The sequence below is a fragment of the Hippichthys cyanospilos genome, chromosome 2 (assembly GCF_059441005.1).
Source record: "Hippichthys cyanospilos isolate Australia breed blue-spotted pipefish chromosome 2, RoL_Hcya_1.0, whole genome shotgun sequence".
Classification (NCBI taxonomy): Eukaryota; Metazoa; Chordata; class Actinopteri; order Syngnathiformes; family Syngnathidae; genus Hippichthys; species Hippichthys cyanospilos.
The window spans coordinates 24,944,648-24,959,225 of record NC_142370.1 but is presented as its reverse complement, the minus strand read 5'-3'; the positions used below and the strand labels follow the sequence as shown (position 1 = coordinate 24,959,225).

At 40.9% G+C, this 14,578-nt stretch overlaps 3 protein-coding genes across 5 annotated transcripts; 1 reads left to right on the top strand and 2 right to left on the bottom strand.

Annotated features, from left to right (window-relative positions):
- The first annotated feature begins 549 nt into the window (after window positions 1–549).
- On the top strand, window positions 550–5,443 carry LOC148427989 (F-box only protein 6-like). Its single transcript, XM_088437846.1, has 6 exons — window positions 550–968; window positions 1,894–2,140; window positions 2,211–2,325; window positions 2,401–2,496; window positions 3,721–3,856; window positions 3,952–5,443. The coding sequence occupies exons 1-6, from the start codon at window positions 897–899 to the stop codon at window positions 4,096–4,098; spliced, it is 813 nt and encodes a 270-aa protein (XP_088293972.1). The 5' UTR covers window positions 550–896; the 3' UTR covers window positions 4,099–5,443.
- On the bottom strand, window positions 5,346–10,452 carry LOC148427988 (cell division control protein 42 homolog). 2 transcript variants are annotated; one of them, XM_088437858.1, is made up of 6 exons: window positions 10,196–10,450; window positions 9,647–9,776; window positions 8,449–8,521; window positions 8,262–8,371; window positions 6,948–7,145; window positions 5,346–6,263 (listed from the first exon to the last, which is right to left on the bottom strand). In XM_088437858.1, the coding sequence occupies exons 2-6, from the start codon at window positions 9,749–9,751 to the stop codon at window positions 6,174–6,176; spliced, it is 576 nt and encodes a 191-aa protein (XP_088293984.1). In that variant the 5' UTR covers window positions 9,752–9,776; window positions 10,196–10,450; the 3' UTR covers window positions 5,346–6,173. The 2 variants fall into 2 exon arrangements, with proteins under 2 accessions (XP_088293984.1, XP_088293991.1); XM_088437865.1 differs by lacking the exon at window positions 5,346–6,263 and adding an exon at window positions 6,350–6,821 and having other exon boundaries at window positions 10,196–10,452.
- A 1,732-nt stretch (window positions 10,453–12,184) lies between these two features.
- Window positions 12,185–13,768, bottom strand: LOC148427987 (CMRF35-like molecule 3). Of its 2 annotated transcripts, none has more exons than XM_088408548.1 (4): window positions 13,629–13,768; window positions 13,185–13,551; window positions 12,957–13,022; window positions 12,185–12,518 (listed from the first exon to the last, which is right to left on the bottom strand). In XM_088408548.1, exons 1-4 carry the CDS (start codon window positions 13,663–13,665, stop codon window positions 12,374–12,376), a joined length of 615 nt encoding a protein of 204 aa, XP_088264674.1. In that variant the 5' UTR covers window positions 13,666–13,768; the 3' UTR covers window positions 12,185–12,373. The 2 variants fall into 2 exon arrangements, with proteins under 2 accessions (XP_088264674.1, XP_088264675.1); XM_088408549.1 differs by having other exon boundaries at window positions 12,385–12,518; window positions 12,957–13,017.
- Window positions 13,769–14,578: the final 810 nt, after the last annotated feature.

The following is a 14,578-nucleotide window of genomic DNA, read 5'->3' as shown; positions in this document are numbered from 1 at the left end:
TTCTTTTTGGATTTATTAACTTTGCTGTTGATATTAAGAGAGGTAAAAGCGCAGGACAATAGTTTTGAATTTGTCAACGTTTTTTTATGGTTCAAAAATTATATGAATGTGCTGTCAGAGTAAAACCTTTAAAAAACGTGCAAAATTGTGTAGCCAAATCTGAGTCACAAATGAGCATAGCAATATTTTCAATTTCAGTGACCTTCAGTCGCATATGTAGAAATTGATCGACATCTGCGTATGCAGGTTTGCTTATTTTGCCTTTAAATGTTTACATTTAGACGCTTTGTAATGAGTACACTAGAAATACAATTTAAAAGGAATGTTGAATGAGGAAAATGGCAAAAACGGCAAATCGATTTCTTTCAGTTATTTAATTAAAATTAAAAGTAATGCATGTACATTTTTTAAACGAGTCGTGTATTTTTTGTTGTTGAAGTGGGGACAGTATTATTCTCGTGGATTAACAAAGGAAACAACCACTAGATGACCAAACCGGAAACAGAGTTTCAAGTTGCGCTTTATTTGTTGTACTTCATCTACCGAGAGGGCGGAGTTGAGCTGTAAAGTTTATGATCCGGTTTCGCAGACGTTGGCTCCGACTTCCGCGTTGCTCTGTAACCGAAAGCAACAACACGTTACTGGAATAGCAGGAATATTTTTGTCTAGTTTGTTTCGTTTTGATTTTCGACGAACCTTTACCAAACATGAGCACCATCTTTTAAAACTTTTAAATGCGTTTTCTCAGTGAAGCGCCCTACGAAATAGCATACTGTCGCTACATTGTCGTAACAGCTAACTTCCGTGTCCAGTGTTAAAGTAAAGTCGGATGATTCCCCAGACATATTTGCTTTGATTTCAAAGTCGTCCTCTATGAGGCTTGAAGTGGACATAAAATGGGTGCAACACAGAGCTCTGGCTCCGTCACTTCGATTCAGAGTCCGTCCTCCGTTTCTACCATGTCAGAGGTAGATATGGTTCTTCTTTCTACACAGTGTAAACAGGTGTATTTACGCCATTCGTAAAACCAGATTCGAGCAGATGCTGCGTGCTGTAGTTTTTACAAGCTTTGTCCCACTGTATTATATGTCGCATCATGTCTTCATGATTTGGTCTTTACTTCTGTGGAATTAGGATTAGGTGCAGCACGGTGGAGGTTAGCACGTCTGCCAGACAGTGAACAGACCCGAGTTCAATTTTAGCTTGTCCAGGCATCCCTGTGTGGAACTTGCATGTTCTCCCCGCGCCCGCTTAGGCTCTCCCGGGCATGGCAGGTGTTGGACACTCCAAATTGTCACATAAAGTAATTGGATGTGTGAATGGTTGTTCGTCCCCGTGTGCCCCTGCAATTGACTGGCAACCGGTTCAGGGTGGCCCCTGCCTACTGCCCGTAGACAGCTGAGATAGGCGCCAGCAAGCCTGTGACCCTAGTGAGGATAAGTGGCTATGGATGGATGGAATTAAAGTTGAATAAAAGAACTGTTGAGGTGAGATTGGATGGACAAGATGAACATTTTGCACATTTCATTATTCATATATATTTTAAAACGGTGTTCATAATACCAATACAAATAATGCACGAGAGCTGCAGGTAGGGCGACTACGACAACTTGGGAGGACAATACTGATCAGATGAGGAATAAGTGTGCAGAGTTGACTCGTTTGTTCAGGTTAACTGTTTGTTGAACCTCTTGACGTCTGTTGTGGCTTTTGCAGCCATTGTATTAATTTGCGTGTGTGTTGTTATGTCTGGTGGTTATTTTAGGACAATAACGCACCTGCGGCTATGGCGGGGCAACCGCATTTGAAACTTCACTGAGAAATGGATGCTCTTCAGTCGTAGTGAGACACGGATGTGATGTTCATGGTTATGCTTTGCTCTTTTCTCATCAGTTCTCCATTCCTCTGGAGGTCCTCGAAGAGATCTTCTTGAATCTACCCCCTCAGCAAGTGGTCCTTATTTGCCGCTTAGTGTGTCGTCAATGGAAAGAAATTGCTGACAGCCAGTCTTTATGGAGAGACCGATGCAGGAGAGAAGGCCATCACCTCCGCAAAGATTCCAGAGTACCCCAAGACTGGCGATTATTTTACTTCCTGTGTAAGAAGAGAAGGAATCTTCTCAAGAACCCAAGGGCAGAAGGTTTGGAAAGAAGAAGCTGCTCTGCTTTGTTTAATGTTTTCATCACAATGGTAATCTTTTGTCTTTCCAGATCAAATGAGAGGATGGCAGATAATGGAGAACAGCGGTGACCACTGGAAGGTGGATCATGTACTGGTGCCACATCCAAATGAAACAATTAAGAACAACTTTGTGACTTCATATGGGTCAGTATTTCTCAAAGGAAAACAGATGGCAATGGCGTCCTCCTAAACTTAAATATTTGATTTGCTTTTCTCCAGCATGTGCAGCAAGGCCCAGCTTATTGATTTGGAGTCAGAAGGTTACAACGCATCTTTTATGGATCACTTACAGCCGGACATCAAAATATCGGACTGGTGAGGAAAACTGCACAAAAGCATTCACTAGTTTTATTATATTATTATATATATTTTATTATAGTATTATATCGGCCGTATTCTTACTTAAAACAAGCCCTTATTACCGTCACTTGGCTGTTAGCAGCGCATGCCTTTTGCAGCTAACAGGAGCTGAGGTTGTTAGGGCATTACAGGTATTTTTAATAATAGAAGCGAGCCCACTGAGCCAACATCTAAACCAACATCCAACTACAGAAAATGACATCTAGTTACTCTTGCGCGGGAGATACGAGGGCTTGCTATCGTCATCGGGCTTCTCGGAAGTCATGGAATGCGTCAGTGAAGGGAAATAACCCTTCGGATGGGTTTTCGCAGGAAAGTCAACATTGCAACATGGTTAAAATCTCCAAAACGTTTAACTCCCGTAAGGAACAGGGTCTTTTTACGATCCTCAGAAATCTGCTGTTGGCGGGTGGCTTTGTTAGGGGGGGTAAAAAAAAAAAAAACCTCTTTGAAACATACAGTGCAGGTTAATCTCAATAAATTCTAATCCATTCCAGTTTTACACACTTATTCTAGCTAGGGTCGCAGGTGATGGTAACGTCATTGTGGGCGTTTGTAACTTTAAAACTATGGCTCTCTAGCTCCAGTACTTATAGCGGTTTGCCTTATGCCCAGTTGTTAGCAAGCAGGGATGGAAGTGCTTGTCCATTTCGGTAAAGCGTCTGAGACCAACAGCTCAGCTCGAAAGTCAGGCCTTCTGCCTCTGGGTGTTCTTCCTCTGGCACGACTGTTTCTTAAAAATCGTGGTACACAATGAGGCCAGAGCGAGATTTGTCATTTTTTCCCCACAGAATTTGTCTCGAAGCAACTATTGTCAGGTTTACACAAATGATGAAGAAATGTGACTGTTTTTTATAAAGTTGCAAACTTGCTGAATATTTTGTCCAGCTACCAAAAAAAAAAAAAAATCAAATTCATATTCTCAATTGAATTACATAAGAAATAATTCACGGCGTTGAATGTAGGAATCAGCTAGCTATTGGTCATATTTCCCAAGTGTTGAATGAAACTGTATAATGCAGTTTGAGTTCACTTAACAAGTTAACTATTGAAATAAATGCACAGTGGTTGTCTCCAAATGTTTATTTCTAGTTCTAAGATTGACGATTATTAACATAAGTATTTGGACAGCCTGGAGTTTACATTCATGCTTGATGCACGACTGGTGTTATGTTATAGGTATGCCCCTCGATGGGACTGTGGCTGTCAGTACAAAATCCACGTGGAGCTGCTGAATCAAAAGAAGAAGCCGATTCAAATCTTTTCCCCCGACGTGATTTATTTTGAACAATGGAACGACGGTAAATGGAATCAGGTATGAGCACGACCTACCACACATACCTCTGATTGATGCAATGATTATTCAAGGAAAATACCGTACAGGACACAATTTTGTTTTGTTTTTTTCAGATAACACACGTGTTCCGCAACTATGGGCCAGGAGTGAGATATATTCGCTTTGTCCACGGGGGCAAGGACACACAGTTCTGGGCTGGATGGTATGGAATTCGCCTTACCGACAGCAGTGTCGAGATATGCCCTGGTATGGAAACATAGTTCTTTGGTTTTCACCTGGATGTAGATGTATTTCAAATTCAGCCGAGTAATTCCCCTGGAGGAAAACACATTTTCAGTCTACTCTGCCACGCCTTCATCAACTCCTTGAAGTTTTTCGGCAAACCGCAAAACATCAGCAAAATCAGCCATCTTGATGTCCTTCCCCTTTTCCAAACACGCTCTCTTGATCATCCCCTCGGACTTGGGGAAAGGGAAATAATCACACTGAGGACGCTTTAGCACGCCGCTAGTTTTCACGGTCAGGAACTACAGGATGCTCTTTTGCGTGCAGCAACAGTTGTTTTGCCACAGCTTCCCGTTGGATCGCTTTGTGGTCGAAGACAGGACTTGCAGTCTGCGTTTGAAATCTTAGCAGTCACCAGTCTTTGTGACGCACTTTGTGAATCCTGCCTGCCTTTCGCCCACTATTGCACTATTTTGCAAACGTAACAATGCCACTTTAGGAATTCCAGTCACCACTAGGACTTTCATCTTTTTTTTTGGTTGTGATTTAACCAACAGAAAAGAATTTCAAGCATAACGAGGAGATAAAAGAGGCACGTAGCTGGAAGCCAAAACCAGTTTGAAATTTAACAAGCAAAGCTCCCGGCCCACATCACTTGGTGTTGAAAGCAGTTGTCACCCCGCATCTACAGTAATTACCTGAATGCACAAATCGAGAACAGGTCTGAGAACGCATACGCGAAAGGCAGAGGTTCCAATTAGCCAGGTAGGCAGTGTGGAAGCCAGAGCTACTAATAGTAAGCTCACCAGTAAATATGATCGACAAAGACATAATGCACAAATTGAGGACATTTAAATGTGTCGTCGTCAGTTTATCGCTGTATCGTTTAGCTTTGACAGGTTGTCTTCTACCATTCATTTTCTTGAGCAGCCAAGGTTTTGACCCACCACTTGGGTAATTGAAAATACAGTAACAGTTTGGAATGGTGCAATACTTGTTTTAGAGAGGTTAGGTGTATAACTTTTTTTTTTTTTTTTTTAATAAAAATGCTGGCTTGATTGTATTACTGTGGCGTTTACCCACTTAAAAACCTATGGAATGTGCAATGCTTGTTTGCCATCAGCCCCTATGTCCTCTATACTTACTTAGAATAGATTGGCTCTTGTATTCCAAGCACTTAATTTTCACTGTTCCAATTTGTACATATGGCATGTCTGTGCAATAAATGCGCTTTTCTTATTTGCGGTGTGCAAATTGAACCTTTTTAAACCAGACAAATGCATTGTTTTCCATAATACTGGTTTATTGTGACATTTCATCACATGAAAAATACAGTACAGCTTGTTAAATTGAATAGAGAAAATAAAACGAAACCCAACACTTTGATTCATTTTCTTTCAGCATTACCTGAACTTTTCTTAACTTCTTATCAGTAATGCACTCTTATCAGACAATAAGTTATGAATCATTCTCGCTATATGTACAAATAAATCAAGCCCTCAAACACAATTATTTCTGGCTTTTAAAAACCACAGGATGGCAATCAAACCATGGAGTTCTGTAAGAAGTGTGTTGCACTGTCGCTATCTGATGTAATGAAGCCACGTGTAATGAAGCCTTAAAAAAAATGTACATTGGTCTTGGTCTCTGCACCAACAACGTGAATTAGCATTTGTGTTAGGAATTCAAGACCGATACATGGTTGCGTATGAAGCGCTCGCAATGCATGTATTCTGCTGTTAAATGAGCTTAAAAGCACTAGTATGCCAAATGGACTTCAGCCCAGTCCCAAGACTAATAATAATTGTGTGGTTTATGTTTCAATACAACTACTTTGTACGTCAATACTGTATGATAAAAGTAGTCATTACATGATCTGAACAGTTGTCTACAGGTCCGCTACTTCGCTACGTTTTAATAAGCCATCATTGTGTCAACGGGCCAGTTCATAAGTAAGAAGTCAGCACAATTCTTAATCATATTCAACACACTGAATATGTATTTAGGTTACGTCAGGGAAAGCAAATATTTCATCATCTTTTTCAACTCGCGGTGGTCCGTCCGTGTCCCGCTAACCTAGAAATTGGCGCGGAGATGGCTCGGACCAAGCTTAGAGCAGAACACATTTACGTCTTTTCTTAGGTTCGGGGGGCTCCAGGGCGGCCAATATTGCCTCATCAAACACATTCTTTAATCCTTTCTGTGGAAACAAAACACTTCGTTTCAAAGGAGGACGACATCTGGTAGAATCTCGGCGGCAAAAAAGAAGCGAATTGGAGCTGTAGCGAGGAAATCCAGATAATCGTTTATTCAAATAATATGATACAAGACTCCCCATGATAAGAGAAGCAGAGAAAGGGCTAAGAAGAAAAAAACTCAGTAGAAAAAGAGCATGTTGCAGAGGTAAATGCTTCTTGGGTTACAACTGACACTTGAAACAACAATCATGCTCTGCAATAGAGACATGCATGCAGGGAAGTCGAAGTGAAGTTTGGCACTCTTGTCGTATCGGGTAGCCTGCGCGAGTAGATTAGGTTGAGTTGAAGAGCAGAATGTTGCCCGACATTTCACCTCGCACGTTGCAAAGAGTACTTTATTTAGCTTGGCGTTTTCTTTACAATGACTAAGCAGCAGATGTTTGAGCGGCAAAGCAAGAGTCAGACAGACATCAGAACAAACAGCATTTTCTCTTTCTCTGAGTTTCGGGGGGCTCTAAAGCGGCTAGGATAGCCTCATCAAATACGTTCTTCAGTCCCCGCTAAGGAAGGAGGAGGGGAAAAAAAGGAGGAAAGACAGGCACAAGGACACTGTTAGACTGAGTCAGAAAGGCAGCTGCGATTTAAGGAAACGTTGGCCGAGCGTGCTGCGAGAAGAGGGCCGTTACCTGCGTGAGGGCGGAGCATTCAACGTACTTGACCGCCTTGAGGTCACGGGCCAACTTCTCGGCCGTCTCCGGGTTGATGGGCTTCTGTTTGTTCTTGGCTAATTTCTCCACGGTGGAAGGGTCATCGCGCAGGTCGATCTGGGTGCCTACCAACAGGAACGGGGTCTTGGGGCAGTGGTGGGTGATTTCCGGAACCCACTACAGGAGGGGAAAAACTACGTGAAGCTTTTGCGTCGGACCGGAGAGTTCAACCTGAACTGTGAGGCATACGCGCTCGCGGACGCACCGCTGCGACGAAGAGACCGTGCCAGTGAATTTAATTGGATGGTCTTCTTCGTCAATCTTGAAACGTAACATTCAACATAACCTTCTTGTAAATTACGGATCAAATGCAAAATTGACATTGCAGTGTGTGTATCATGCAATTTTCTAAAGTAAAAAAAAGAATCTATTTCAAACAGTAGCTTTTTGAGATTTGAATTTTATTCATGAATGAATGTAATGAAACGCAAGAGATTGTCATGAATCATAAAAAGTTGAAGTGATAAGCCACAGATTCATTTGCAAAACTGTGGTTATTTGATTTATGATTTCTTGACTTGTAAAGTCCACAATTCTCAGGTAGATTTTGAGTAGTGGTGAACGCTGGAAAAGCCGCAAGTTAGAGTTTATTAAGTTAACAACTAACTGAAGTGCATCAACTCGATCCATTTTCTAAAGCCACTTATCCTCACTAGGGTCATCGGCTTGCCGGTGCCTATCCCAGTCGTCTTTGCAGTAGGTGGGGAACACACTAGATTGGTTGCCAGCCAATCGCAGGGCAAACAGTGACAACCAACCATTCACATTCTCAATCACACCTAAAGGTGATTAGGAGTGTGTCCAATAGACAGTGCATGTTTTTGGAATATGGGAGGAGACCGGACTGCGCGGCGAAGACTCACGCGAGCAGGGGGAAAACATGCAAACTTCACACAGAAGGGCCGGGGTGAGCTGGAATTTCGCTTACAGACGTGCTAACCAGCGGACCACCGTGCCACCCTACTGTACATAAACTCTTTCCTATTCATTCAGTTTGTTGGTCTTTATTTTAGCATTAGCCTAATCTACATGACCAAAACGCGTATGCATAATAAGCCTTATTCTGGTTCTGTTGGGGTGGGTGGACGGACGGACGGACGGACGGACGGTGAGGACCTCGCCGCCTCTGTGCTAAACCCATTGTTCCTACTATCATCCACCTCAATGGTAAATTTGGTTTGCAAATGAGAATGAGGTATGAAAGGGGGTGCTGGCCAGTTGAAACCCACTCACCTTTTCTTTAACATTTTCAAAGGAGGATGGCGAAACTACTGAGAAGCAGACTAAGAAGACGTCCGTCTGTGGATAGCTTAGTGGTCGTAACCTGTCATAATCTTCCTGACCTGTGGGAAGATGTACCAGTAAGTAGAGCAGCCACTTGGTGCAGACAGCTGGATCCAATCCGTGAACTGATTTTTACCTGCTGTATCAAATAGGCCAAGGGTGTACGGTTCGCCACCGATCATAACAGTTACTGCATAGTTGTCAAACACCTGGTAGGAAGAAAAAAATGCATCTTGGTTTTTCAGACTTAAGGTTACACCCCCCCCCACCTTTTTTTTCCAACAAGTTGCGTCCAGTACCACTAGTAGAGCAATCAAGTTGGCCATATAGGCCCCTGCCAGCTATCAAAACAATTCTAACATATGTTCTCATGTTAGTGTTTTGAAAGTCACATGACCACTCAAAACTGAGGTTAAAAGACTTTCTGTGTGCTGTGATAAACCATAACTACAGTTTGATAACATTGTGTGAACTCCACTTTTGTTCAAATTGTTTTGTTATCAAATGAGTTATGCCCTGTAAGATTGATGAAAATTAATCATTTTAACTCTTTTCCACAACTGCAATATTAATCAATTGATTAAAATAACAAAAATATGGTTTATATATGTTTAGTACCTATATTACTTAACCTTTTATGCACACTTGCACATTATTGTGGATATGTCCCACATTGTAAGCATCTGTTCATTACCTACCTTAACGGTTCATGTGTTACTTGTGTGTTGTTTTGACCTTGTTTTTTTATACTTATTTTTATGACATTTGTGAGGACGGCAAAATAAGAATTTCATCATACAAAGACACTTGCTTCTACACTGTGCACGTGACACTTAGGCTTGCCATTACTAGTTCCCCTTTAATCTTACGCCAGGTGCACACCGAGTGACACCAATGGTTGGTGATCATCCTGGACAACAGATGCACCCTAACATGTATAAATGTATGTATGCATAAATTCAACATGTTTCCTCATCCCAACTATTGTACATATTACTTTCTAATTTATTCAAGGATCTAGGAACATATCGTGGCACGAGAGAAAAAAAAAAAACACACCATAGAATTGACCGGGTGAGGTTTTCATAACTATCAGGAGAAGGTCCCACAGGATTTTTCCTTTTGTGTGTGTGTGTGAACTAGAAGAATTTGAAAATAGCAACGTGGCCAATGCAATTCCATAGCTGTTGGTTTCATGTGGTTACTGGCTGCAGATCTAACTCGCAAGGCGATAAACATGGTTTTAGAACGTTGTCATTTGATGTAATCTGACATTCTGAATAGTGTTGAACATCTGCAGTTGGCGTTAGTTGTCGATCATCAAGCATACTCACAGTTGGTACATATTCTGAAGGGAACTTGTTGGTGGTGTATGAGATCAGTAGACAGGTTTTCCCCACTGCTCCATCGCCCACTACCACACATTTGATGGTCTGCATCACGCTTCCTTTGTGTTAGAGCGGTCTACAATCCCACCAAGTCAGATATTCCGTTTTAGTATAAAACCAACGTGCTAAACAAAGCACATTCAATTAAAGCCAAAAAGTGTGAGCCGACATTCGCCGAGTTAGTGCTTAACTTAGTGGTACACATCCTCTACAAAATCTAACATTGGACAGATGTTAACGTTTGCTAATCAGAACGAGCTATTAAGAACGTTTCAAGCTGTGTAGCTGAAGTATACGCTCTGAAATTTAACTACGGGGGGAAAAAAGTCTCTTGCCGAAACGTTAGCTGTTTGGTTTGATAGCTTAGCAAAGGGCCCAGCAGCCGCAACTGAGTTGCTGTGAAAGGCAAACAACATAAATACTTGAGGCAGAAGGAAGAGCGTTTTCTTTAACGAGCATCTTAACCATACTCTATGAAACGTAAGCACAACTTACCTGTGGCCCTCGGAATGCCCAATGGATAGCTTTAGCTTAGCTATTCAGAGACCGGGCGTTGGCAAAGAGCGTAACTTGGCTCACTCTTAGCGCTTTCTGTTCATCCGTTTAACGCGAAATAATACAGGCGATTATGAAAACGCTACGGGAAAATTCAGGTGGTGATCGTTCAGAACGAACGTTTACATTTTGTCTTTTTAAGGGCTATATATCGCTCTATAACTGTGCTTGACATTTACTTAAAGTTGTTGAAGGAGTTCTCGTTACTGCAGAGCTTTTACTTTGAAAGTGCATCTTCATGACTTGATGTGCTCCACTTTAGCCTTGACCAGGCAGACAGTTCGGATGACGTCACCTTCCAAACTGACATTCCTTGGACTCTCAGCTGGATATGGCAACTTCCTCGCAGCTTTCCTGAACCTAAATAGAAAATTACTACTTAAAAAAAGAAGAGATTTTTTTTTTCAAATGCTCGTTCTCTTAATATTTGAAACACCGTATTCTTCAATGTCACTATTGTCGACGCACTTATGATTTTTTTCAAACTGTTATTCATTATTTAATTTATTACTAGTGTTCTGGAATCTTCCAACTCTAAAGAATTATACAGTCGATCAGTATACTTTATAAAAAATAGTTTTCAAATTACTGTCCCGTGGTGCTTGCATTTATGTACATTCCATCGGGAAAGTTCACAGTGCTTCCCTTTTCCACATGTTGTCATTTTACATTTTACATTTGTCTCGTACCTCAAAATTCCAAACGCACAATACCTCACAATGACAAGTTAAATATATACTTTTAAAACATGTAAAAAGTATGTCTTGATATTTTGGGAATTTATTAAAACTAGAAAAAACAGAAATCATATTTACATAATTCATCACGGAATTTCCCATGAAGTTCAATATTGAGCTCGTGTGCATCCTTTTTTCCACTAATTAACCTTGAGATGTTCCTACAGCTTGATTGGTGTGCACTTTCAGTAAATTCAGTCGATTGGAGATGATTTGGAAAGGTACACTCCTGATACCAGAGCACAAACACCAAGCAAGAAGTCAAAGCAAAGGAATTGTCTGTAGACCTGTGAGACAGGATTGTCTTGAGGCACAAATGTGGGGAAGGTTACAGAAAAGTTTCTACTGTGTCTTTTATGAAGTTTAGTTGTGAACACTGACCTTTACTGAGGTCCGGTGAGGCCTGCAGTTCTTTGGAAGTGTTTCTAGGTTTTTTAGTGACCTCCTAGATGAGTTGTTACTTCTGGAAAGGTTTTTCACCATTTCCAATTTTCTCCCTTTATGGATAATGTCTGTTACATTGGTTTGCTGGAGCCCCACGGCCTAAATGGCTTTGCGCCCTTTCCCAAACTGATAGATTTCTTTTTTCTTTTTTCATTTCTTCTGGAATTTCTTTGGATCATGGTACATTTGTTTTGGGGATTTTGTAGCATATTTCACTGTCAGATTCAACAGATTCTATTTGATTGATTTCTTGATTAAATAAAGGTGGTTGCAATCAGATTTGGGAGTGGCCTGTGAAACTCACCTGAGCTTTCTCAAAACCACGGTTAGTCACAGTTACTTTAATATTTAACGGGGCAATTACTGTTTCACATAGGATCAGATCAGCAAGTGTCAAATTTTACACATCATTGGATTGCCTCATGTGATGTTATAATTGGTTTGATGAAATGAAACCTTTGTGAGTGATAAATAGGCAAAAACAAAAAACAAAAAGGAAGGTGTTTAATACATTTTCACAGCACTTTAAGTATGTATGTGCATGTATGTATGATGTATGTATGCATGCATGTATGATTCTATGCATGGGTTCATGTGTGTAAGTAGGTACGTGGGTAGGTAGGTGGGTAGGTACGTAGCTTGGTGGGACTGTAGCTAGATAGCTAAATACTGTAGCTAGGCACTGTACATCAGTGTATATACAATAGTGTGTGAGTTTAATTTCCTTGATGAATAAAGAAAACGTTTCAACACTAGATGACTAATGTACAGTACACAATCATAAATACATAAAATCAGCATTCAAGTACCTACTGTACATGCATTTAGCGTCAACATATTTTGACTGCATGGCTTTTATTCCCTCATCACTAAAAAGTACACTGAAGGATTTCTAGACCACTATATATGTGATAATATTTCACACATTCTTTTGTTTTCACCCATAAATATTAGTATTGTGTCGAGGAACTTGTCTGTGCCATGGTTTGCGTGCAGCCTTCAACTTCCATGCAGCGAGATGGGCCAATACCAAACTCAACACCATTGACAAAAATATGATCCATCGGAGAGGTGCCCACCACCTACACGAGGAATAAAGCAAATAACACAATATGCATTTAAACTCATTGATCCCAAGGTTATGTACATGTACAAAGAAATCAGCATTAGTTTTGGGCAATATTTTTTCTTTTTGTAGCTTTCTATAACTGTTTTGAATGCGCTCACCACGTTTAGCAGCATGAGGCAAAATACTAGAAGAAACCATCTAGTTCTGATTAATGCATTTCACTTGTAAACAACAGAGCAAATCCAAAACAAAACAAAAATAAACAGACTACTTGAGTTGGTTAACGCTGCAAATCTTACTGTACAATCATACTATTATTGTCCTGGCCGATTAGTGAAAACTTTAATTTCAGTGCTCAAGAATGTCTAGTCCAGTAGGGTGACATTTCAATTATTGTATGATTCCATTATTTTGCCATATTTAAACATACTGGAAATACTTTATTCCTCACCTTATTTTGTCTTTACTTATCTCCGATGAATTCTGTGGTACTGTGCTGGTCGGTGCCATTGCTGTGCTGAAGGGAGAACATTTGTTTTGTTATATTCAGGAGCATACGTTGACTTACTATGATGTATTGTAAAGGTATATCGGGGGGGGGGGGGGGGGGGGGGCAGTAAAATTATTAGCACTGTATCAAATGCTTTTTGGCATCATCGCTCTTAACTAGTAAGTGTACCTTTGCTGGAATAGGATGAGCTTGACACGAGAAAAAATATTCCGTCCAGGCTTGGCAACAACACACCAGTACACATCTCCATCACTTCGTCTGAGATCTGTCATAGTAACAGTAAAGGCTCCTGCCTCCTCGTCATCAACAATGGAGCATCTGTCATTATTGCGCCGCTTTGGCGTTTTGGCCAAGATTGTGCACAGCTCGTATATCGGCCCCCTGCACCAGTACTTTGTGTTTTTTTTAAATTGCGCCTCGTATCGACAAGGCACAGTCAACGATTCTCCGTACGCTGCTCTTACTACCTTCGGCGCCTTCAGCAGAACAGGGTCTGCCGAGTGCTTTGGAAGCCAGAGAAGGAGGAGTAGTGGAGCTGCAAAAGATCAAACATGAAAATTAGGCATCACATGTGTAAGCATGCAAAGATGCAAAAAATAAAAACATTTTTACCACTGAAGAAGGCAAACAGTGATTGTGAGGTTCTCATGATTAAAGGGGAAATAACAATGTGGCGTGGAAGCAAATGGGTCAATATCGAGGTCTTCCTCTTATTTCGCCTTTGCGGTCAGTTTGTGCAATCAGGCTCGTTCTTCCTCCGAAGAGAACTGTTCAGTGGGAGTCGTGACATCATTTAAGACAAAATAAGTCAAATTAAATGCGGTATGAGCAGTCTGCATGAGGTTAAAAAAGCGTTGATGTTGTCAAATCCATCACATTTCCTTTGTTTAGGGTTGGTTAAAAAACAACCATGCAGCTGAAATCTGTAGTGGTGAGCAAATGGAAACATTGACACAAAATCTCAGACATTCTCCCAGTAACGCCCATGAAAATACTTCATCTGGCCTGATGACATCAGCTGTTGATTACTGTAGTTGCATATTGTGAAGTATATTTCACAGTTAAAGGACTCAAATATGCAGGAATCGTCTTGCCTCTTTTACGAATTTTCAACTGAGATAGGCAATAAAGATCCAGCTGCTCCGGAGATTTTTCATATACAACCTGACGGCATGGCTGCTTTCTAAACAAAAGCCTAGATCTCCCTCGGTGAGGTCATTTACATACTGTATATGAACAGGCGGTTATCATCTGCCTCACGTAACTGACGCAACCCCAACCAAAGACAACTCGCATTGTCTCACGATAAGAAGATAATACAATTTCAGAAAGAGGGAAACTTTGTCTGCTTTGTTATCCTTCCACAAAAAACAAGAATATCTATTATTTAGAGTTGGGACAAGATCTTGTATGACAGGATCTCTTGATATTCGAACGCCACATGATTTCTTGTCCCTACACAGCATGGCATCTAAATCATTTTAGCTGTTTTGTTTGTTTGTTTTGTTTTGTTGTTTGTTTTTGCAGTGGATTGCACAAAAGAATGTGCTGGTTGTTAATGC